The 26,034-nt window shown below is 38.0% G+C and overlaps 1 protein-coding gene across 2 annotated transcripts in view; it reads left to right on the top strand.

Moving 5' to 3' along the window:
• Positions 1 to 26,034, top strand: part of BABAM2 (BRISC and BRCA1 A complex member 2) — a 408,693-nt gene that overhangs the window by 87,679 nt on the left and 294,980 nt on the right. For both annotated transcript variants that reach the window (XM_045809160.2, XM_045809161.2), the window contains exon 4: positions 7,070 to 7,164. In XM_045809160.2, coding sequence (XP_045665116.1) covers positions 7,070 to 7,164 — 95 coding nt within the window. The remainder of the gene's footprint in view (positions 1 to 7,069; positions 7,165 to 26,034) is intronic.

The raw sequence follows: 26,034 nt of genomic DNA, 5'->3' as shown, positions 1-26,034 counted from the left end.
TTTGATCCCTTTTTGTTGTCTGATTGCTGTTGCAAGGACTTCTAGTACTATGTTGAATAATAGTGGCGAGAGTGGGCATCCTTGTCGTGTTCCTGATCTTAAGGGAAAGGCTTCCAGCTTTTCCCCATTGAGAATAATATTTGCAGTAGGCTTTTCATAGATGGCTTTTATGAGATTGAGAAATGTACCTTCTATTCCTACACTCTGAAGGGTTTTAATCAGGAAAGGATGCTGTATTTTGTCAAATGCTTTTTCGGCATCGATTGAGAGGATCATATGGTTCCTGAGTCTTTTCTTGTTGATATGATGTATCACGCTGATTGATTTGCGAATATTGAACCACGCTTGCATCCCAGGTATGAATCCCACTTGATCGTGATGGATAATCCTTTTAATGTACTGTTGGATTCTATTAGCAAGTATCTTGTTGAGGATTTTGGCGTCCATATTCATTAGGGAAATCGGTCTGTAATTCTCCTTTTTGAGGGGGTCTTTGCCTGGTTTGGGGATCAAGGTAATATTGGCCTCATAGAATGAGTTTGGTAGCTTTCCTTCTGTTTCTATTTTTTGAAATAGCTTTAGGAGAATAGGTATTATTTCTTCTTTGAATGTTTGGTAGAATTCCCCAGGAAAACCGTCCGGGCCTGGAGTTTTGTTATTTGGAAGGTTGTTTATCACTGACTCAATTTCTTCATAATTAATTGGCCTGTTTAAGGAATCAATTTCTTCCGGTTTCAATCTTGGTAGTTTATAGGTTTCCAGGAAGGATTCCATCTCTTCCAGATTGCTTAGTTTATTGGCATATAGCTGTTGATAAAAATTTCTAATAATCCTTCCAATTTCAATGGTGCTCGTCGTGACCTCTCCTTTTTCATTCATAATTTTAATAATCTGGGTCCTTTCTCTTTTCTTTTGGATAAGTCTTGCCAGTGGTCTGTCAATTTTATTGATTCTCTCAAAGAACCAGCTTCTAGTCCTGTTGATCTGCTCTACTGTACTTCTGGTTTCTGCTTGATTGATTTCAGCTCTAATTTTGGTCAACTGCTTCCTCGTGCGTGGATTAGGCCTGTCCCTCTGTTGCTGTTCCAGCTTCTTGAGGTGAGAATATAAAAACTGCATTTTAGATTTTTCTATTCTTTTGAGTGAGGCTTGGATGGCTATGTATTTCCCCCTTAGGACTGCCTTTGCAGTATCCCATAGATTTTGGACTGTTGTATTTTCATTCTCATTGGTCTCCATAAATTGTTTAATTTGATTTTTGATTTCCTGGTTTATCGAGTCATTCCTGAGCAATATGGCTCTTAGTCTCCAAGTGTTTGAGTTTCTTCCAAATTTTTCCTTGTGGTTGAGTTCCAATTTCAGAGCGTTGTGGTCTGAGAATATGCAGGGGATAATTTCAATCTTTTGGTATCGGTTGAGACCTGTTTTGTGTCCCAGAACATGGTCTATTCTTGAGAATGTTCCATGGGCATTAGAATAGAATGAGTATTCTTTGGTTCTGGGGTGTAGTGTTCTATATATATCTATGAGGTCCAACTCGTCGAGTATGGCATTCAAAGCCTTTGATTCTTTGCTTAGTTTTTGCCAGGGTGTTCTGTCTATTTCTGAGAGTGGAGTGTTGAGGTCCCCTACTATTAATGTATTTTCATTTATATGTCTCTTTATTCTGGATAAGAGTTGGCTTGTGTATCTTATTTAACAGTTTTTAAAATTGTGGTAAAAATAACATAAAATTCACCACCTTAATAATTTTGTGTGTATATTTCAGTACTGTTAATAACATTCACATTGTTGTACCACTACTCTCGATAACTCTTCATCTATAAAAGCTGAAATTTGGTACCAGTTAAACAGCAACCAGTTCTCCCCACCTCCCCAGCTCTTGCTAACCACCATTCTTTTTTTCTGTCTCTATGAATTTGACTACTCTTGGTATCTCATATACCTCAAATACTCATAAAGTATTTGTCTTTTTGTGACTGGCTTATTTTCACCTAACAATAGCATCCTCAAGTTTCATCCGTATTATAGCATGAGTCAGAATGTTTTTTTTAAAGGCTGAATGAAATTCCATTTGTATATATACCACATTTTGTTTATCTATTTATCTGTCAGTGAACACTAGGGTTGTTTCCACTAGGCTACTGTAAATAATGCTGCTGTGAACATGGGTGTACAAATATCTGTTTGAAACACTGATTTCACTTCTTTTAAATATATACCCAAGAGAGTGGAATTGCTCGATCGTATGGTAATTCGATTTTTAAATTTTGAGGTACTACCATATTGTTTTCTATAGCAGCTGTACCATTTTACATTCGTATCAGTGGTGCACAGGGATTCCCATTTCTCCATACCTTCACAAACATTTGTTATATTCTCTCTCTCTCTCTCTTTTAAATAGTAGTCATCTCTTTTTTTAATAGTAGTACTTATGAGTTTGAGGTGGTGAGAAGACTCTTTTTGTCCCATTGAATTGTCTTGGCAGCCTTGTCAAAAATCAGTTCACTATAATAAAATAAATAAGTCACAGGGATAAAAAGCATAAAAGAGGGAATATAGTCAATAATAGTGTAATACACTTATCATGGTGAGTATTTTGTAATGTATATAATATGTATGGTGATTGTTGAATCACCATGTTGTACACCTGAAACTAATTTAATATTGTATATCAACAATACTTCAATTAAAATAAAAAATTCAATTAACTATAAATGTGGAAGTATTTCCAGTCTCTGAATTTTATTCCATTGTTCTTATGTCAGTGCCACACTGTCTTGATTACTGTGGCTCTGTAATAAGTTTTGAAATTGGAATATGTGTCTTCCAATTTGTTTTTTTCCAAGATTGCTTTTTGGCCATGCTGGAACCCTTGCATTTCTGCATGACATTTAGGATTAGTTTGTCAATTTCTGCAAAAAAAAAAAAAAAAAAAAAAAGCCAGTAGGGATTTTGATAGGGATACGTGAAATCTGTGGATTAATTTAGGTAGTACTGCCATCTTGACAATATTAAGTCTTTTAGTCTATGAACATGAGATGTTTTTCCATTTATGTAGGCCTTCTTCCATGTCTTTCAACAATGTTTTATAGTTTTCAGTGTACAAATTTTACACTCGTTTCACTAAATTTATTCCTAAGTATTTTATTCTTTTTGATGCTATTATAAATGGAATTAAAAAAAATTCATTTCTGGATTGTTGGTAGTGTATAGAAATGTAGTTGATTTTATACATTTATCTTGTATCTTGCAACCTTGCTGAACTTGTTTATTTTGATTTGTGTGTGTGTATGTGTGTGGATTTCTTAGGATTTTCTATATGCAAGATCATGTCATCTGTGTACAGACATAATTTTGCTTTTTCTTTCCAATCTGGATGCCATTCATTTCTTTTTCTTACCTAATTGCTCTGGCTAGAACCTCCAGTCCAATGTTGAGTAGAATTGGCAAGAATGGATTTCCTTGGATCATATTTTTAATGTTTAGTGTTTTGGAAATATGCATTACTGACAATGGTCCTTTGAGAATTTGAAAATCCAGTTTTATGTCCTCTTGTAGTAACAAAAGTAACCAAACTTCCATTGGAATTTAGCATGCTGTTTATTTTTTGAACATTAATATGCGCAATAATTCTAGCTTGGCTTTTTCCAAAACTTTGATGCCTTTCCTCTGTTAGCTTTATGAGTTTATTTTCTAAATTTCATGAAAGTAAGCCAACCTGTCTCTAATGTAAATGTTCTCTCAAGGAATTGTGTGTACTGAGTATAGTTGAATAAGAATGAGTAATCAGGATGTTTATATTGTCTCTACTAGTGCTTCCTACTCTTAGTTTGGGTTAATGCTTTGTAGTTAGCACATTTGAAGTAAGTTTATAATTTGTAGTAGATAAAGTGGAAACCGGAGATAATGCTAGTGGGTAAGATAAGGGAGAGGCAGTGATTATTATTACTTTTGATAATTTATTTCTACATCCAACCTCTGAAAGGTATATATTTTTTCCTGTTTTAAATTCAAGTGTAATTAACATACAGTGTTACATTAGGTTCATGTGTACAATATAATGATTTAGCAATTCTTTACATTTCTTAGTGCTCATCAAGATAAGGGTACTCGTAATCTCCTTTACCTGTTTCCCCCATCTTCCCACCTACCTTCCTTTCCAGCAACTGCCAGTTTGTTCTCTATAATTAAGAGTGTTTTTTGGTCTCTTTTTGTTTGTTTGTTTGTTTTGTTAAATTCCACACATGAGTGAAATCATATGGTATTTGTCTTTCTCTTACTGACTTATTTCACTTAGCATTATACCCACTAGGTCCATCCATGTTGTTGCAAATGGCAAGATCTCATTCTTTTTTATGGCTAAGTAATAATCCATAGTATATATATACCACATCTTCTTTATCCATTCATCTATCCGTGGGCACTTGGGTTGCTTCCATATCTTGGCTGTTGTAAATACTGCTGCAGTAAAAATAGGGGTACATATTATCTTTTTGAAGTAGTGTTTTTGTTTTCTTTGGGTAAATATGAAGGGTATATTTTCTTGCTCATATTTATTCTCTACAGAAAGAGGTAGAAGTAAATCTTTTGAACTTTATTCCTAATTGTAGATTTTTGTCAGTACTTAGAAAACCAAAATTCAGAGAGTAGAATTTTTTCACATATTAGACCATTTCTTGAATATATTCTGTATGTCACACTTTCCCCATTGGAAATATGAAATAAGTATAAGCATGTTTATTCTCTGCGTGCTTGCAAGATATTTAGGAAGATCAAGTATATGTATTTATCTTGTACTGCTCTGCGTTTGTGGTTCTGTGCGTATGTTCCTGTCTCCCTAACTAAATGTAAGGTCCTTGAGGAGAACCATCTTCGTACTGACACAGTGTGTATCACAGTGCCTCACGTAGACCATGTGTTTGTTATGGATTTTTGAAATTAATAGAGTAGGAAAAACAATATAATACTACAACGAAATACTCAAGTGAATGGCGTAGCCAGTCAGTATTGTTGAATGTCAGAGGTAATGATGATCAGTGTGTACTGGATTTATTAGGAAGGTCTTCGTGCAAGACAAGGTAATTAAGTGGACTTATAGAAGATAGGTAAGAACCGAGCCAGGGGAAAGAGTATTTCAAGTAGGTGTCATTGTTTGGAGGCAGTGAGTGGATCATACCGATTAGAACACAAGGTTGGTATTGGCTTGTACATAGACAGGTGAACAAATAAATAGGAACATCATATTTCAGAGGCCTTAAATGCCAGTTTGAAAGGTTTGCCCTTATTCCATTTGACATTAGAGAATCATTGGCATTTTTTGAGCCAGAAAGTTTTAGGGCAAAGTTGTACTTTAAGAACATTTATGTGGTGATAATATATATCATGGGCTGGAGGGAAGCTTGTATCAGGAGACCATTTAAGAGGGTACGATAATAATTGAATTCTTCTAGTCTGTCAACTCTTAAAGAACAGAATTTTTTCTTTGATCATCAGTGGTTAGCATCATGGCTAGAGCAGGGTTCAGTTTTTTTTTTTCATCAAATGCCTGAATGTATGAACTAGGTCATCTGGGCCTGGATGGAGCTGTTAGCAGTGGGAAGTTCCCTTATGAGAAACATTTTGGAGGAAGAACTGAGATGACTTGTTTTCTAAGAGTGTAAAGGGTGGGGGTAAGGTCGAAGAGGACACTAAAGTCACAGCATGGGAGGTTAAGGAATCCCTAGAAATAGGGAAATCAGCTAGGGGAAGAGAGGAGTGGGAAAAGGGATAGTCATGAACATGTTTTTAGACTTGCTGAGTTTGACATTGAAATACGTAGTATGTAGTTGAGGGAAGAAAGGCTCAGATGAGAACTGAAGTCTGAGTGTATCAATTATTGGATATATTATGAAGATATTGTTTGAGCAGGAAAAATGATTGGACTGATAGAATTGTGTATGCACGTACACACGTGTACATACTCATATGCTAGAACCGAAGATGTGTGTTTGTTGGTATACTAATCTGCTGGTTGGTATTAGAATGATGAGTAGTGGTTCTTGGGGTGAGCGGAGGGGAAAAAAAAAAAAGCTAAAGAAGGAGACAGGAAAGGAACAGAGGTAGAAGAACTTAAAACATAAATTTGCTAAGGAGACTTTGTAATTTGTCTTGTATTTCAAGATGGTGGTAGTAATGACTAGTGGTGCTCCCATATCACTTACTAAGTGCTTACTGTGTGCCAGACACTGTGATTGGCATGCTAGCTCTGTTTATCCTCACATCAAGTCTGTGATATCAGCACTATTAGATCCCCTTTTACTGATAAAAGAAACTGAAGTCTAAAGAAGTTAAAATTTGCCCAAGATGAGTTGAGCCAGTAAATAATTAGGATACATTGTGGATATAAACCCGACATTTTTGGCTCCAAGCCAGATATTCTTTCCATTATACCGAAGGTTTGTATGTTTAATTTCATCAAGGTAAGTCCTTTATCTTTAGAGAAATAGTTCCCAGTAAAGGTTTATTAATTAGCAGGCAGTGATTGGACAGTCACATTTCCTATAGAAAAATCTGCACGTACTTTGGATGTGGCTGCTTTATTTCTATGTGGGTATTTATATGTATAGTGTGGTAGGAAGAGAAAACTTTTTTGATTGCGTATTGTGGATATTTATTTTATTTTTAAAGATTTTATTTATTCATTTTAGAGAGAGGGAGAGAGCATATGAGAAGGGGGAGGAGCAGAAGTGGAGGGAGAGAGAGGGGCAAAGAATCCCAAGCAGAGTCCATACTGAGCGTGGAGCCCTATGGGTCGGAGCTCGATCTCACAACCCTGAGATCGTGACCTGAGTCGAAACCAAGAGTCGGACGCTTAACCAACTGAGCCACCCAGGTTCCCCTGTAGATATTAATTTAAAAGATGATATAGTTCTTTCATTTGAGGAATTAAGCATTCAGGGAGCGCTGTTCAAATTTTTTTTTGTTAAACTAATATAAACTTCTTTTAGAAGTGTTTCTGATGCATGCCTCAGAACATTCGTAAATTATCAAGGAAATAATCAGGGCCTCATGTTTTCTTTTCTTTCAGGGGATATCATTTTCAATGCCCAATACCCAGAGCTGCCCCCTGATTTCATCTTTGGAGAAGATGCTGAATTCCTGCCAGATCCCTCGGCTCTGCATGTGAGTAACTGCAGCCTCGTTTCGGATGATCTTTATTTGTTGAAGAAAAATAAAATTAGTTTTTGACAATTGCTTGACAGATAAATTTGCCAAACATGTGGGGCTTTTTCCACCCCCTTTTTTCCTCTGTCCTCTGAAATCAGTATAGCTCTTCATGTGCCAAAATCGTTTAAAGAAAAGATTTCTTTTTTCATTGCAATTTTACTTTCAGACTATTTTGAATTAAAATCGCTAGCATATTGGTTAAAATATTTTTACTCCAGCTTAAAGAGACATGTTGAAGACATTTCTTTATTTTAATTTAATATTTCATGCCTGCGATCAATTTTTTAATGTTTACTAACACTTCATCACAGAGCTTGTTAGGGGAGTGTTTCTTGGCTCTCTAAGAGGCCATTTTTTTTATAGAAGTGAAAGTGGCAAATGTGGACTAGTATCCGTATTATCTCAGTATTATTATCACAAGGGTAAAGACCAGATTAAGTGTTCTTTATTTAAGCAAGACCAAAAACTTTGTAGTTAAAGTAACATGTTTCTGGGGTTAAAGCAGGGAAAGGAGTGGTGGTACTTGTCAGAGCACATGTGGTTTACATAAAAAATTGTGTGTTTCACATTGCTGGTGGAGAAAATCATGTGCCATTTTGTTTAAAAGGTCTGACCAGACAAAATGTCTCTTTCTTTCCCTTCTCAAGTTTAGTTTTGCTATGATGCCTATGCTGTAGTTCAAATCTATGTTCTTTGTTTTGTTTTTTGGACATTTTTTTTTGTCTCAAAGTTTGTAATTAAAAATTTTGATGACTGACTGTGAAATCTTGCCCCCCTCCCTTTTTAAAAAGGGAAGTGTTAAACAGGAAGTATCAACCCAAACCTAAAGAACGATCTTAAATTTTAGAACACAGCTGTAAAAATGCAATTGGCAAGAGTAGGACGGGTTCGTTACAAAATTTCTAATAATTACACTCAAACTGTTAGTTGATTTTTAAAAATTTGTAGTTTAAGCATGGTTCCTTTAGACGCTGTGTGTTACACATTCACCCCATATTGAAGCTGAGGGTCTTACCTGGAGAAAAGGAGGTGGAAGTATCTCTACAGACCTCTTCTGTGTGAAAGCTGCCAGTGGAGGGTAGCATTTGCTAGATGCCAAAGATGTGTTATAGGCTGAGTGCTCCAGGAGTTTAGAGAAGGTTGTCAGAAAAGGCTCTGTAGTAGAGGTAAGACTTGGACTCATTCTTGAAGAATGGAGCCCAAGTGGGAAATACGGCAGAGAGAATTTCAAGTAGGGGGAGTGACATAAACAAATGAATTGTGTAATATAGAAGAAGGTACTGACAGGTTTGCTGAAGTGTAAGTTAATACAAGGCAGGTCTAGCAAAGGTTAGAGAAGGAAATTGGACTAAGATGTTGAAGAACATTGACTTCTAGGTGAAGAGCCACAGAAGGAGATGATAATTGGAGAATCATCTTACAGCAATGTGGTCAGCATCATGGATTAAAGAAAAATTGAGGACCAGAATTGAAGACTGTTGCAAAAATCCGGAGAGGGATTTGGGCTAGGATGATATAAAAGGGGAGTACTATGAAGGAAAGGATAAGAAATGTGTTTACAACTTTTTTTTTTTTTTGGAATTGCCTTTCAAATTTGCAAGGCACATCTTCAATGGTGATGAGTATTCTGAGAGCATAGAATGTAAAAGCCAAAAAAGGACCATGAGGCTCAGCGTATTCTGCTTTTCTGTTTTAGTATTGAGAAAATTGACCTAGAATTATATAATTGTGCCACACTTGATATTACAACTCCATTCTTCTGATATTTAGTCCCCGAGTGAAGTTTCCACAGATGTTTTTGAGATTAGCTGAAGAGGAACAGCCAAAAAAAATCGAAGGACTATATCTAAGAGAAAGATTACCAGTCTAGGGGAATACTTTCTCTTTAGCTGTAGTCAGTCTGAGCACTCAGCCAGGCTACCCAAGACCAGTGGTTTGGGCAAGCCTAGTAAAGCAACCAGGGTGCACCCTCCATCAGCTGGTGAGGTCGTCTCAGCCCTAGAGGTGCCCTTGGTGCTCATTGTCATCTGGCTAAAACACTAGGACAAGATACATGTCAGCCGATGTTTCTCTGAGATAGCATGCCTCCGAAGGACTTTTCACTCAGCAGTTAACAGGCTGTGGTTTAGTTCTTCAATTCCGTTCGGACTTTTTTCCTTCCTTCCTTCCTGAAATGCACAGAGCACATTCACTAATAACCTGATTAGTCCATTTTGGTCTGAATGAAGGGGGGATTCCGTGTTTCATCACCCATGTAGTGGAGAGCAGAATGTCTAGATTTTTTTGATTTTCCCCCTGAAGTAGTACTAACTGCAGGAGGGAATGAATATGTCCCCTTAGATTCTGGAAGCGTAGTCCATAGTCCAAAGTAGTTGCTATGGCAAATATGGAATTTCCTTGAATCTTCTGGGTTTTATTTTAAAAATTAATAGAAAGTATTTTGCATTTGAGTCTATAACATACCTGTGCTTTTTAATAAAAAGTGTATTAAGTTATACATATTTGAGAAAAAAATGTGTCCCAGTTTGAGAAATACAATTTTTGAGAATATATGTAATCTTTTATTTATTCAATTTATTTAAATCAGCTTCTTTCTATGAAAGGATATGAAGTAACTTAAATAAAGGATACACGTAAGTTTAATAAAAATATGTGAGGTGTTCTAATCCATCAGATGAAACCACCTCTTTCTCAACTCATACTCTTCATTCACTGAGATGAGTTTCATCTAGAACTTTAAAAATCCTCAGATGAATGGAAAATACTAGGTGGAGATACCAGATCCAGGTAAATATGAGATAAATACCAGAGACGGGTATCTCATAGATACCGGAGAATCATAAAATCACTGAGTTATAATCGTAGTTGTTTGGTGGTTCCCACTTCTGACTAACCATCAGAATAATTTAGGAAGCCTGTTAAAAATAGATTCTTGGGGGGCGCCTGGGTAGCGCAGTCGTTAAAGCGTCTGCCTTCGGCTCAGGGCGTGATCCCGGCGTACCGGGATCGAGTCCCACATCAGGCTCCTCCGTTATGAGCCTGCTTCTTCCTCTCCCACTCCCCTTGCTATGTTCCCTCTCTTGCTGGCTGTCTCTCTGTCACATAAATAAATAAAATCTTTAAAAAAAAAAAATAGATTCTTGGGGCACCTTCGTGGCTCAGTTGGTTAAGCGTCTGCCTTCAGCTCAGGTCATGATCTCGGGGTCCTGGGGTGGAGCCCTGCATTGGGCTCTCTACTCACCAGGGAGTCTGTTTCTCCCTCTCCCTCTCTCTCTTTGCTCTCTCTCTCAAATAAATAAATAAAATACTTAAAAAGCAAACAAACAGATTCTTGGATCCCACTGGAATCTTAATTAGACCCATTAGGGAGCTGAAGAGTCATTAAATTCTCTGGGCCATTTCTTTCTTTTTTTATTTTATTTTTAATATTTTAAATTTTTAAATTATTTATTTATTGGACAGTCAGAGACACAGCGAGAAAGGGAACACCAGCAGGGGGAGTGGGAGAGGGAGAAGCAGGCTCTCCGCTGAGCAGGGAGAGTGATGTGGGGCTTGATTTCAGGACCTTGGGATCATGACCTGAGCCGAAGGCAGATGCTTAATGACGGAGCCACCCAGGCGCCCCGGGCCATTTCTATGTATTAGTCTGTGAACTGCTATTGAGAATCACTAATTGAACCCATCTTTTATAGTAACATCTCCGACAGAAGGCCCACTTGTCTTTGACATTATTTCCATTGAAGTATCATTTTCCATTTTGGGGACAGCTCCATTTTTTTTTTTTTTTTAAATTAACAGCTCTGTTGAGGCATAGTTTATATGCCATATAATCCACCCATTTTAAAGTATATAATTCACTGGTTTTTAATATATTCACAGAGTTGTGCAACCATCACCACAGTTAAATTTAAATTTTTTAAATTGGGGCATAATTGACATTTTAGCATTATATTACTTTTAAGTGTACAACATAATGATTTGGCATTTGTATATATTGTGAAATGGTCACTGCAGTGTCTAGTTAACCTCTACCATCATCAGAGTCAAATTAGAACATTAGCAGTCACTTCCCCTTCCTCCCCACTCCTACCCATATCCACTCTAAGCAGGAACTATTCTACATCTGTCTCTGTATGTTTGCCTGTTCTGGACATTTCATATGAATGGAATCATACCATATGTGGTCCTTTGTGACTGACCAATTTCATTAGCCTACAGTTTTCAATGTGTCATATATCACTACTTCGTTTTTTATTGCTAAATAATATTACATTGTATGCATAGACCACATTTTATTTATCCATTGTCAGTTGATGGATATTTGGATTGTTTTCATGTTTTGGCGATTATAAATACTGTTGTTGTGTGGGCATGTTTTAATTTTTCTTAGATATATCCCTGGGAATGGAATTGCAGGGTCAAATGGTAACTATATTTAGCTTCTTGAGGAACTCTCGGACTGTTTTCCAAAGTGGCTATACCGTTTTACATCCCTGGCGACATACAAGTGTTCCATTTTCTCCACATCCTCACCAACACTTGTTATTATCTGTCTTTTTGATTATAGCCTATGAAGTGGTATCTCATTGTGGTTTTTGGTTTCTGTTTCCCTGATGGCTAATGATGTTTTGCATCTTTTCATGTGCTTATTGGCCGTTTTTATATCTTATTTGGAGAAATGTTTATTCAAAGGCTTTGCTCTTTCTTAAATGGGGTTGTTTGCCTTTTATTGTTGAGGTATAAGAAGAGTTCTTTGTATATCGTATCTCTGTATATGCCAGAATTTTCTTCCATTCCGTGGATTGTCTTTTCACTTCTAGATAGTATTGTTTGATGGATAAAAGTTTAAATCTAACTTACCTATATTTCATTTTGTTGCATATGCTTCTGATTTCATATCTAAGAAATCATTGCCTAGTCCAAGGTTATGAAGTCTTACCTACTGTCTTTCCTTAAAAACTCCTATAATTTTTGCTCTTACTGTTAGGCATTTGGTCTATTTTAGGTTAATTTTTGTATATGGTGTGAGGTAGGAGCCCCACTTCATTTTTTTTTTTAAAGACTTATTTATTTATTTTAGGGGAGGGGAGAGAGAGAGAGAGAGAAGGAGAGTGTGTGGAGGGGAAGAGGGAGAGGGAGAAAGAGAGAGGCAGACTCCCCACTGAGCTTGGAGCCTGATGCGGGGCTTGGTCCCATGACCCATGAGATCATTACCTGAACCGAAATCAGGAGTTGAGCCACCCAGGTGCCTCTCACTTCATTGTTTTATAAGTGGAGATCCAGATGTCTAAACATAATTTATTAGAAAGACTATTTTTTCCTTTTGAGTTGTCTTGGCATTCTTATTGAAATTCAGTTGACTATAAATGTGAAGGTGTATTTCTGGACTGTCAATTCTATCACTTTTATCTATCTTTTAACCTTATACCAATACCACACTGTCTTGTTTGCCCTGACTTTGTAATAAGTTTTGAGATTGGGAAATACGAGTTTTCCAGCTTTGTTCTTTTCCAAGATTGCTTTGACTATTGTGGGTCCCTTGCATTCCCTAGGATCGGCTTGCCAATTTCTGCCAAGAATCCATCTGGGATTTGATAGGAATTGCATTCAATCTGTAGCTTCAGCTAGAGATTTGCTATTCACCATTTTCATTCACTTTTGCCTGAAACTCTCTTCCCCCATTTATCTGAATGGCTTGCTCTCCTCTTCTCTTCAAATGGCATTGTATCAGAGAGGCCTTTCCTGGTGTCCCTATACAAAATAGTGGTAACACCCTCCCCATTACTGGCTCATTTTTTATCATGTGTTGTTTTCTTCATTTCATTTACCACTATTTGATAAATTTTTCCTTCCTTATTTGGTATCTCTCTGCCAGGGTGACCAATGGCTCTGGTTTGCCTGCGGCTGATGGGTTTTCTGGGATGTAGTACCTTCAGTGTTGAAACTGGATAGTCCCAGGTAGATTGAGATGGAAGCTTACCCTTGTTTCTTTTTTTTTTTTTTTTTTTTAAAGATTTTATTTATTTATTTGACAGAGATAGAGACAGGCAGCGAGAGAGGGAACACAAGCAGGGGGAGTGGGAGAGGAAGAAGCAGGCTCATAGCAGAAGAGCCTGATGTGGGGCTTGATCCCAGATCGCCGGGATCACGCCCTGAGCCGAAGGCAGACGCTTAACCGCTGTGCCACCCAGGCGCCCCTTACCCTTGTTTCTTCACTGGAATGGAAGCCTCATGAGAGAGTGAGTTTGTTTTCTTCACCGGTATGTCCTAATAACTAGAAGAGTGCCTGGTGTGTCGAGCTGCACAATATGTATTTGTTAGGTGAGCAGGTTTCCTTTAAGGTTGTGTATTTCTTAAGGGACTTGCTGGTTTCCAAGACTAGAAAATATGTTTTAGATGAAAATTTCAAAATAGGAGAAGAGATTCAGTTTTAGAGAAACTGGGAGATAAAAATCAGTTAACAGAATCTCCGAAGCAGTGATTTTCAGCCTTGGTTTTGCAATGCCCTGTGGTATGTCTGGCTACCTCAAAGGGCATTGTGAAATTCTTTTCCCCAAAAGCAATAGTGATAATTCACTTTAATTTAAAATAAAATTGCATAAAGGAGGAAGGGTGGTTCATAAATTTAGATGAGAAGGACATGTTGCAATTATAGCAGAATTGGAAACCACTGATATCTGACTTCCTAGTTTGAAGAAGGTGAGGGCGATTTTGGGTTTGGGACAAGCATCTTCAGGGTAGGAGTCTAATGCTACCAGTTCCTTCACTGGTTCTGTTCTGCTCATATGGAATGTTAGTGTAGGAAGAAGTATCGCGCCGACACCTTGTCACTTCTCCTGCCCTGCTGTCCACTGTGCTGCCTCCAGAAGGACATCTTTGGAATGTGTCCTTGCAAAACAGTGCCCGTTCCCTGCGTACATGAGGTATATGTGAAGAATGCACTTCGCTGAGATGGACTGACTGCTCGGCCCGCTGCAGAATAACGCTGGCCAGGTGTGCGGTGCTCCTGTTCTAGACACTGCCCCGTGCCTCGGCCTACAGTACATTTTAAAGAAGAATTCTCTGTCATTTTTCAAGTATTTATTTAATGCCTCATTTGAGACCTTTAAGACTCATCTTCAGCTCTGAAGCTGAACCTAATGTTCAAGACAGAGAAGCGGACGGAGCTGCAGCCTGAGGTGCTGTGTGCGGGGACGGAGGAAGATGACCGCGGTGCTGTGGGGGCACACGGGGGGCGCGCTTTACCAGCTCCATGGAGAGTAAGCGTGTGAGACTTCGAAGCGTAGCATCTGATTGTTTATAATCCGTACGGATGAGTGGCATATCTGCAGGAGAGCAGACGAATCACAAGTGTGGTACGTGGAGAATTTCCGTAAAGCAAACACGGCATGTAACCAGCGCTTAGATGAGGAACAGAACATTTCCAGTCTCCAGAAGCCCCACTCACGCCCCCTTCCATCTCTGTGACCACCTTGCCAAAGGGTAAACTGTGCTGACTTACATCACCACGGTTAATTTTGCCTCGTTTTGATCTGTCTACAAACGGACTCTTTCGCTCCACATGGATCTGTGAGCTTTCCCCCCGTGGTTTGTTGCTGTTGTTCGCTCATTCCATCGCAGGAGCAGAGCACGGTTTACTTGACCGTTCTAGTACTGACCGACGTTTGGATTCTCCTCAGGTTCTTGCTGTTGTGAACAGTGCTACCGTGAGCGTTCTCGTGTGTGTCTCAGTGAATATGTGTGTGCGTTTCGGAGGGGCGTATCCTGGAGGGCGGACCTGCTGGGCCACATGGTGTCGAGGGCTAAGGAGAGGGTCGGTACCTGCACGTATGCCTACACACGTACAATTTTGAAGGTATGTGGGATAAACTAGGCTTTAAAAGCACAGGTGTAGAAAAACAGAACCTCTTGGAAGTACACACCAGATACGCTTAAAACGAAACTTCACCAGGTTATCAGTTGGAGTCTGGTTAGGAGGCAGAAAACCGTACCAGTGACTTGAATAGGGACAATTGGCTATCGAGAGTTATGAACTACTTAAAGGAATAGAAGAGAACTCTAAAGAATGTAAGCATAGCGGTTGTAGAGAGCAGCTACTCTGTGGCTGAGAGAAAAAAACCCAAGAGGGAAGCAACTCGGAAGGCCCCAAGTTGAGACTAGGTCCTCCTTGTTGGAGCGGGGATGGCTGCAGCCCACTGGATGTTGGAGACCTGCATTTGGGGGCGCTGCAGGGCAGAACTGGTGTGGCCTACTGGGTGCTCGTGCGCCAGTGTGGCTGCGTGCCAGCAAAGGGGCTGGAGGGGGAGCACTCCTGGGTCTCCTGCACGCCGCAGGCGGTTGCATTGTATGGGCAGCTTTGAAAAGTCCGCTGCCCCTCCATCACTTTCTGTCGAGAAGCTAAACGTTGCACCAGCTGGCAAAGGACAAGTGTTTGCAGGGTCCAGTCCCGGTTTCATAAACAGGACACAGAAGAGTAGATTTGGAAGATGAGCGGCAATCCGTGAATAACTAGCACAACTAGATAACTCCGGGCTTATCTTCCAGGTCATTGTTTTCTGTGGTGTCTTATCTGCTTTGAAATCTTTCTAGTGAGTTCTTACCTTTAGGCCCTATGTTTTTTTAATTCCACAGTTCTTTGGTGAATTTGTCTTTTCATCTGTAGTTTCCTCCATTTCATTGCACATGCTAATCATATTTAGTTTCAAGTCTTTGTGAGCCAGTTCTAATACCTGGAATGTCCCGGGGCCTATTTATTTTGCCTGCTTTTTTCTTTGGTTATCAATCACGTGGTTCTGTATTTGGCGTTTCTCATAGTTTTGAGTGAATGTGAGATATTCCTGTTAAAAAAACTGTAGAGGCTTCAGATGATGCAGTCGTCTTCTAGAGAGAGGGTTCATTGTCTCCGTCATAGCCAGAGAGTGTTAATCGATCACCTTAATGCAGACGGGGGCTTTGTTGGGTTGAGGCTGGCTTATGTCTTTGGTAAGGGTCATCTACCTGTGGTTTAGTACGATTTCCGAGGCAGAGTTCTTCAGGGCTTTTCCCTGAAGGTCTGGAGTGGCCAGTGTTCCTAGCATGTTTAAGTGCCTTGACCTCTAAAATATTCTAAAGAATTCCACATCACTTACCAAATATTCAAACGCCCAAACAATGTGGATTGTTGCCCTGATAGATTCGAAATCATAAATTTTATATTGTAAGACTGCTGATAGCTCTGCTCTGCTTTTCAGAGGGACTTGCTTAATTTTAGTTTCTTGCCCATGGGCTGCCCCAGGATTCATCAGATTGTCTTGAGGGTAGCTGGCGACTTGTTTGAGGTCTCTTGAGACTCTGCCAAAAGTTCTAATGATTTTTCTGAGTCCAGCTGCTGCTTTGTGAGTGTGCAAAGCCTGGATTCTCAGCCTCCCTCCTGTGCCTGGAATTTGCAAATGTCCCAGGGTAAAAGCAGAAGTCAGTTGTCTTACATTTTTGAGAACATACAATTTTGCCCTTTACTTTCATAGCAAAAACATAAAGAACTTCAGTGGACCATAAAATACGACTTGCTTTTGGGTGCCTGGGGTGGCTCAGTTGAGTAAGTGTCTGCCTTTGACTCAGGTCACAATCCCAGGGTCGTGGGATTGAGACCCGCATCAGGCCCATGCTCAGCGGGGAGTGTGCTTCTCTCTCTGCCCCGCCGCACCTGCTCATGGGCTCTCTCTCTCTCTCTCTCTCGGTCTCTCTTGCAAAAATAAATAAAACCTTTAAAAAAAATACTACTTGCTTTGTTGGCAAGAATACAGAATTAATAAAAATTATTAATTAATAAAAATGTTGGATGTTCATAAAAATATTCAATAGCATTAATAAAATGTTTGAAAACAGTGTACTTCTTCCTTTTTTATGAAAACCTAGATTTTTAAGTTCCAGTAGATTTTTCTAAGTTAGAAATAAGGGTAAACATTATTTACAGGTGGCATCTCTAGTTCTCTTGAGTTGGATGCAGCTTGGATTCAGAGGATGCATCAATGTATGATCCAAGTACTGGAAATTGATGCAAAATTGGTTTATGTGCTGATGAACTAAAAACTCTATTTGTACTTCTACCATTATCTGTTTTTACTTATCAGTCATGGAACCATTTTATGAGGTAGGAAGAGTGTCAATGTTGTTATTCTTTGTAAAATGTACTTCCTAGGGGAGACAGTGGAGGGCCCTGGTTTAAAGACGATGACTTATGGTATCATCTACTTTTCCAAAGGTGTTGCTATTATAACCAGTTGTAGATTAAGGAGAGGAGTATTAATATATACACGTGTGTATACACACATAGAATTTTGAAGGCATGTGTTATAAACAAGGCTTTAAAAGCACAGTTGTAAAAAAACAGAACATCTTGAAAGTACAAACAAGGGACATTTAAAACGTTCACTCTCATAAGACAAATGAAAAAAAAGGCAAACCAAGTTATTTTTTGAAATCCAATGGCAAATATAACATTTAGCAGATGTTACCAGTTTTGATTTACTTGATTGAATTTGTAAAAATGCTTTTGGGAAAATGAGGTACAGAGTTGCATGTGAAGCATTTCAGCTCAAGAATTTGCTTATCCAGAGGAGTTAATGATCCGCTTTTGGATTGTGCATTGTCTTTGGTTGGGTGTCTCTCTTTGTCATCCTGTCTTTATCACCTCCTATCCTCTCTTGAAGTCTCCTCAAAGAGTTGGGTTTAAAAATTATGATAATGTATTTTTATTACTAATCACATAAAATATAGGCAAGTGCCAAAAATATTAAATCAATAATCGCACCCAGTTTAGAGATGAGTATGGTTACCCTGTTAATGTATTTACTCCCAGTGTTCTGTGTCTGTGTCATATGCACATATGTCCTCTACAGTTGTCACTATTTGTTTTTACTTTATATTATCATAAGCATGTCTCTGATGACATTACGGATTCACTGGAAGCAGCTTTTAAGATTGGCTTCTGTACTTTTGACCTGTCTCTGATGGTTAATACTTCCCCAGGCAAATAAAAGATGTATCTCAAACCAATCCTTTTTTCTTTATTTTTAAATTTGTTTCTCATGAAAAAACAAACAAACAAACATGAGTGCCATTTAAGGCTGTTAACTAAGTGAAATGGTGGTAATTTGTGAATTCTTAATAACTAATAGTTGGTTATGGTTAATAACGTACTAGAAGCAGTCTTAATTCATCATTGTAGGTCTGATGTCTGTGAGCAGAGATTCTACCCATGGTTCTCTTAAGAAAACAAGGATGGCATGAAATTTTAGTAGAACAACATCAAACTTGTTTTTGGCTGGCGTCCGTACACTGTTGAGTAGGAGATGAAGAACTCTACCTTTCAGAAGGACCTTGGCTTATTTGGAGAAACAGGACTTAAATGTAAAAAAGAGAAGTATTGTAGCAAATGGCAGTACGTGGTCATGGCACCTTCTCCTGCCTCTGGAGCCACTGTTATTTTGTGTAGTAGTAATGGTGCGGTCCAGCGTTTGTCTTCTCCCAGAGCGCCTTGAAGCCGAGCCCGTATCTTAGTCATCTCCCCGTTCCCCAGCACTTATTTGTGGTGTAGGTACTTCGGAAGCACACGCTAGCGTTCTTTCTTTGAAATGAATGAATGTGCTAAGTACCACAGTAATTCCCAGGAGTTGTGATGAGCTAGTGATTATTGAGCGTGTGGTGGTCTGAGGCTTCACGGAGGAGGGAGGGTTTTAGCTGGGTCTTCAAGCGGGGGTGGGCCTTAGAAGGTGAAAGGGGGGTGGCGCTGCAGGTAGGGCGCAGAGCTTACAGAGAAGCATCACAGACCGAGGGTAGCATATTGGAAGCACTGAGCAAACCGGTTTTGTGGGAGGGGAGTTTGCACAGGCAAATATTAGAAAATACAGTTACAGGGGCGCCTGGGTGGCACAGCGGTTAGGCGTCTGCCTTCGGCTCAGGGCGTTATCCCAGCATTCTGGGATCGAGCCCCACATCAGGCTCTTCCGCTATGAGCCTGCTTCTTCCTCTCCCACTCCCCCTGTTGTGTTCCCTCTCTCGCTGGCTGTCTCTATCTCTGTCGAATAAATAAATAAAATCTTTAAAAAAAAAAAAAAAGAAAATACAGTTACGGAAGTAGACTGAGGGGACATTGTTAAGGGGCTTGGAGTGCAGAGCTAAAGATTGTTCATTACTAGTTTAGGCTCTGATTTTAAGAACTGCTGCAGCCTTAGATTTTGTTTTCCTTTTTTTTTTTTTTTTTAAAGTACAGTTTACCAAGACACTGAAGCTTTTGTGAGGTGTTCATGATCTGAAGATAATATTTTTTCCCCTGTGGTATTGAGGATTATAGAAATGTTTGGTACCTTTACTTTTTAGCCACCTGCTGCTAGGTACACTTCTGGAAATAGTTAAGAACTTCATGTGTGCACCTTAGTTTCTCAGAGGAGTCAAATTTTTATTATATATTTTTAAAGAAAAATGTTCAGTTAATTGTTGATTATATTCCTTCCCAATCTGCAAATGGGTAAGTTTACATTCTCCATTGGTTCAAAGGCTGGTCCCACAACTAGCTTACTCTGTGGGCTTTTGGTATACAGGGCCTGATGAGTGAATAAGCTTTGATACACTCTAATTTTAGAACTTTTAGTTTTCAAATTTTTAGGTTTAGATCTACAGAATTATTGCAAAGATAATACAGAGTGTTCCTTTATAACACACATTTGGTTTCCCCTGTTGTTAACATCTTACCTTTCTGTGATTTGTATGTGAACATTAATGAACCAATATTGATACATTATTATTAACTAAAGCCCATACTTCATTCTGATTCCCTTAGTTTTTTTTCCCTAATGTTCTTTTTCTGTCCAGGATCCCATCCAAGGTACCACGTTACATTTAATCCTCATGTCTGCTTAGGCTTCTTGTAGGTTGTGGTAGTTTCTCAGACATTCCTTGATTTTGATGACCTTGACAGTTTGGAGGAGTACTGGTCAGCTCTTTTGATTACTGGGTGGATTATGCTGGCCAAGGTACTTAGTATCTATGCATATATTTATTGATAAAACTGTTAATATTAGTATCAATCTCATAAGGCTGTGGCAGAATAAAGAAAGTAACATTTGAATGAAAAAATAGAAATAAAACTGGAGGTGTGGAAACCAAAATGACCACAGGCAACATATAGTTATAATTCCAGAGGGCTTAGCAAATATTTGTATTTTTCGAAGAAGTCTTCTAATTTCCCTATATAATTTGAAGCAGCTTATTCTGATTTTTGAGTTTACATTTTAAACTCATATAAATGTGAGGTTTTGTACTTATTGAAAGTCTTTAGGCTTGGGATTATTTTGCTGTATTTGGGTTATCTATGGGAATGGGAACATTAAAAAGGAAAAGAGCCTTATAAATTTGAACCTGGTTCTAATGTATGCTTTCTCCAACATTTTCAAAATGCTTAAAAAAAAAAACCCTCTTAGCCATTTAAAAACATTTTTCAGAGAAATTATCTGCATCCGGCTGAGAATTTTATGCCAAACTGCAGCCCCCACACAAGCTTTGGAGAGCCAAGATATTTAAACCTGCAAAGTGCCAGCTCAACCCTTACGCTGGTCTGATGTAATCATTTAACCACAGAATAGTTTGTAGCCTTGAACTGACAATGACTCAGTAGACCTTGTATACATTAAAAAAAATGTTTTTAAATTGTTGGGATTGTGAAAATACCATAGAAGAACAATATTATTATGAGCAAAACATTCAACACATTTAATGCAGTTTCTTGACTGTATTTCAGGAATATTTATGAAGCAGCCATATTGAAAAGTAAAAACTCTGGATTATTATAGATTTTTTTTTTTAAAGATTTTATTTATTTATTCGACAGTGATAGAGACAGCCAGCGAGAGAGGGAACACAAGCAGGGGGAGGGGGAGAGGAAGAAGCAGGCTCATAGCGGAAGAGCCTGATGTGGGGCTCGATCCCAGAACGCTGGGATCAGGCCCTGAGCCGAAGGCAGACGCTTAACCGCTGTGCCACCCAGGCGCCCCTATTATAGATTTTTTAAAAGAAAGGCAGATAATTACTGCCTTTACTATCTAAATTACTATCTAAAATAGTTATACGCAACTAATGAATCATCGAACTTTACATCAGAAACCAGGGATGTACGGTATGGTGACTAACATAATATAATAAAAAAATACTAAAAAAATAGTCTACCAGAGATCATCACTCATTTTAAATCAAAGGGGTCCTTTAGGAGATTTGAAAAAATTAATTAGTAAGAATAGTGATTAATATAACAGTTGTATGTAATTTGTGTGTTTAAAGGTACATTTTAGAAAGTTTATTTATTTTGTTGATTTGGAGTTGTTTGCAAGGTTAACACGAACTTTAGCTCAGTCAGCCCCTGGAGGAATTATTTTAAAAATGCAAAATCTGCCCCAAGGAAGTTTGAGTTTAATTTAAAAACTAATTTATTAAAAGTGTAAGTTAATCATTTGTTTTACTTTCAGCCCCTACCCAGGTACTACTCCTGAGCCCAAATTCACTAAATCCACTCACATTAATTAAAAGTATCGTAAAGTCAGGAAAAGATGAAGTAACTATTTCAAATGTTTGAGTTTGTATGTTTATATTGATACATGAGTAGAATTGAATAGAAATAAGTTTTAGATATTAGCTATACATTTATGTTGTAAATGTATCTTTTCTAACTCATAGCGAATAAATCATGGCTCCCTTAATATTTTTTAAAGATTTTATTTTTTATTTGTCAGAGAGAGAGAGAGAGTGTGTGTGCACAAAAAAAGGAGCGGCAGGCAGAGGGAGAAGCAGGCTCCCTCCTGAGCACGGAGCCCCATGTGGGATTTGATCCCAGGACCCTGGGATCATGACCTGAGCCAAAGGCAGACGCTTAACTGACTGAGCCACCTAGGCGTCTCCACCCTTAGTATTTTTTGAATGAGAAAATCTCTAATGGTAATTTTCAAACTTTTAAGACTAAAAATAAACAGTTGAAATACTATCCATTAACCTAATGACTTCAACTTCCTGAAGAGAGCCTAGGAACCATTTCTTACTTTTGTTAGTACTTTTTTAGACCTTTTTATTTATAGCCATTAAAGTTGTAATCTAAACTTTTGTGTTATGTTACAACATGTCCCATGAGAATTTTTGTTTTCTAAGAAAATAATGCCTTAAATAAAATTTAAGGTAAAGGATTAATGAAAAATTTGAAAGTTGAGAAACTCTTTTAGCTAGACCAAAAAGTTAAGATTAGTTTAATGATACAGCTTTAAAGCATCATTTCATGTCTATAAATTTATAACTGGCCATTTTTAGAAATGAAAGCATAATTCTTAGATGCAATTTTTAGTAATCAGAGCAAAAACAATGTTCTTTATAACTATAAAATTGCCTCAGACTTTGTGTTATGAAGAATTTCAAACACATACAAAAGCAGACAGTTTTGTATAATGAGTCCTCATGGGTCTGTCACCTAGTTTCAAGAATTATCAATCCCCAGGCAGTTTTGTTTCATCTGTATCCACATTCACTTATCTCCTACCATAATATATTTTTTTAAGATTTTATTTATTTGAGAGAGAGCCATGTGTGCAAAAGTGGGGGGGGTGCAGAGAGAGAGGGAGAGGCAGATTCCCTGCTGAGCATGGAGCCCGAGGGACTGGTGGCTTGATGTGGGGGCTAGATCCCAGGACCCTGAGATCATGACCTGAGTCAAAGTCAGACGCTTAACCCACCGAGCCACCCAGGTGCCCTTACCATATTATTTTGAAGCAAATCCCATACGTTATGTCATTTCATCTGTAAATACTTCAGTATTTACTCAAAAAGATAAGGGATCTTTTATTATTGTTATTATTATTAGTAGTAGTAGTATTACATACGGTGTTTTATTAGTTTCAGGTGCACAGTGTAGTGATTCAGCACTTCCACACAACACCCTGTGCTCATCACAAGTGCGTTCCTTAATCCCCATCACCTATTTAACCCATCCCCCAACCTCTCCCCCCTGATAACCATCAGTTTGTGGTTAGACTCTATAATTAAGAGTCTGTTTCTTGATTTGTCTCTTTTCTTCCTTTGCTTGTTTGTTGTTTCTTAAATTCCACATATGAGCGAAAGCATATGGTATTTGTCTTTCTCTGACTGACTTATTTTGCTTAGCATGATACGGTCTAGCTCCATCCATGTCATTGCAAATGGCAAAATTTCATTCTTTTTTATGGCTGAATAATATTCCATTATATACATATATTATATATATATCATGATATTTACATATATGATATATATATTTCCCCCACATCTTCTTTATCCATTCATCAATTGGTGGACCCTTGGGCTGCTTCCATAATTTGGCTATTGTAAATAATGCTGCTATAAATATAGGGGTGCAGCTATCTCTTTGAATTAGTGTTTTTGTATTCTTTGGGTAAATACCTAGCAGTGTGATTGCTGAATCATAGGGTAGTTCTATTTTTAACTTCTTGAGGAACCTCCATACTATTTTCCACAGTGGAAATACCAGTTTGCATTCCCACCAACAGTGCACGAGTGTTCCTTTTTCTTCACATCCTTGCCAACACATGTTGTTTCCTGTGTTGTTGATTTTAGCCATTCTGACAGGTGTGAGGTGATAAGGAATCTTTTAAAAGACATCACCAAAATACTATTATCTTGCCTAAAAAATTACCAGTAATTCCCCAGTATTATCCAATAACCAGTCAGTGTTCCAATTTCAATTTGTCTGAACCAAACTCTATACATTATGATTAATTGTTATGTCTTTTAGGTTTCTTTTAGCGGATAAGCTTTCTCCTTCTTCCTTTTCTTGCCCTCTGCAGTTTATGGTTGAAGAAGCAGGGCCATTTGTTTTATGAAATTACCACAGACTGGATTTTGTTGATTATATGCCCATGGCATAGCTTAACGTGCTCCTTTGTTCCTCTGAATTTCCTATAAATTGGTAGGTAGATACATGTCTCAGATTTCATGTACCTTTAGCCACCTGGTCATAGTCACAAATGAAAAATTACCCCCCCCCCAAAAAGAGATTCTTAATTTTGTAACTGCCACCACAGAGACTACGTGCTTTATTTTATACATGAGATACAGAGGCATCTTTAGTTTTCATTTAGATAATTGTGTATAATGTGTGACTAAAGATTAAAATCTACAATGACACGGGTTATATAGCAAAAGGAGACAAATGTGTGATAGTAATTTGAAAAGAACTATCAAAAATAACAGAAAGATTCTCAAGGGGCATTATCCTAGAGTTATTTAAGGAAGATAGCCCTATTTACTTAAAAAGCCCCTAATGATACCACTCTTAAAAAAAGGCAGCAGTATAATATATTCTCATAATAATGACCTTGATTCACTAGGAAAGGTGAATTATATTTAATGTGGCTTAGGTTTAAAGAGTAACAACCACAACTAGAGAGTCAACAGTTCAGCCCTTCAAGGATTGAAGAATTATAGATCATAGTTGTAAAATGTGCTGTAGCGGTTAATCTGCAGTCCCTGTGAGTGCGCGTAATATGTGTGCATGAACTAGAGGAGCCGTATGGTAAAAATTATAGAAATTCTGCTCTATCAGGAATAATTGGGAAATAAGGTATACTGATGAATCAAATATAAAGACTCTAAAAATTTACTGGATAAGTCGTAAATGGATCACCAGTTCTTTTAAAATAATTGTATTTTGATAAAATACCCTTTCCACTAAAAGTAGAACATAATCTGATCTTTGATGATTCAGAAGATTTTAAGGGACTGTTTATCCCCTCAGAATTATTATTCTTAGCCTTCATTATCATTATGTTGTAGCTACATAGTAAAGTTGGTTAATGCAGATTTCCAAAGTGGTGTTAATTACCAGAGAATTATTACTGGATTAAGGAAGTCTGAGTGGGCTTCATGACCGCGGTATTCACAGACTGTCAAATAAAGAGGCATATAGGAACCCGTATGCGTGGCTGCATACACGGGTATGTTCACCTCTGTGCACATGTCTGTATGTTACTGTTAACTTCATGATGTATATTGTTAAACACACACACACACACACGTATATAATAACTTGTGACATGTGCAGCCATTACCAGTACTAAGGAAGCTGCAAATTGAAGGAATTTGATCAAAATTTACCAAGAGGAAATTGGCTCCAAGGCATTATGATTTTGGCTAGAGAAGATAGTGATCCTGGCACCGTACACTCTCTATTTCCTTGTGAGAGCTCCAAGATTAAATGAATTAGCTACATAGAGGCAGATGCTTGGTAGTTTTCTGGAACACAATCATAAGGTTTATGAAAAACAGGAAGATCAACATCTCATGCAGGTTTTTTTGAATTGGGAACTGATTTAATGTGCTATTTTGTATCCCTTAGACCTTGTCTATTGAGCCATGATAATTTGTTTTTACAACTGTTTTTTTTCTTTTCTTTTTTTTTACGTGCTTATTTTAAGTGTGCTAACCTTTGGAACAAAATGATATCTTGAAATGCTTGTAAGATAATATTTTTCAGACTGTTCAAACTTTTCATGATTGCTGACTATAATTAGTCACGTTGCAATATTGTATTTTCAGAGCTGCTCTTCAGTCTCCCTTGTCTGCTTCTGCTCAAAATGCTAATCAGCTTAGCTCCCAGGAGCCAGTATCTTTCTTGACCCTGGAAAAATTTTGAATCCTTTAATACGTTTAACTTAATTTATAGTGAATTGAATAGTTGTGATCATTCACTTGACAAGTGTCCACGTTGAATAGCCCGTGTCCAGCCCAGCCCTTGCACAAAGATGAATGGTACTGTCCCTC

The sequence above is a fragment of the Ursus americanus genome, chromosome 7 (genome assembly GCF_024610735.1).
Source record: "Ursus americanus isolate L20-20 chromosome 7, mUrsAme1.1.p, whole genome shotgun sequence".
In the NCBI taxonomy this organism is placed as follows: domain Eukaryota; kingdom Metazoa; phylum Chordata; class Mammalia; order Carnivora; family Ursidae; genus Ursus; species Ursus americanus.
This window is presented reverse-complemented; position numbering and strand designations above follow the sequence as displayed.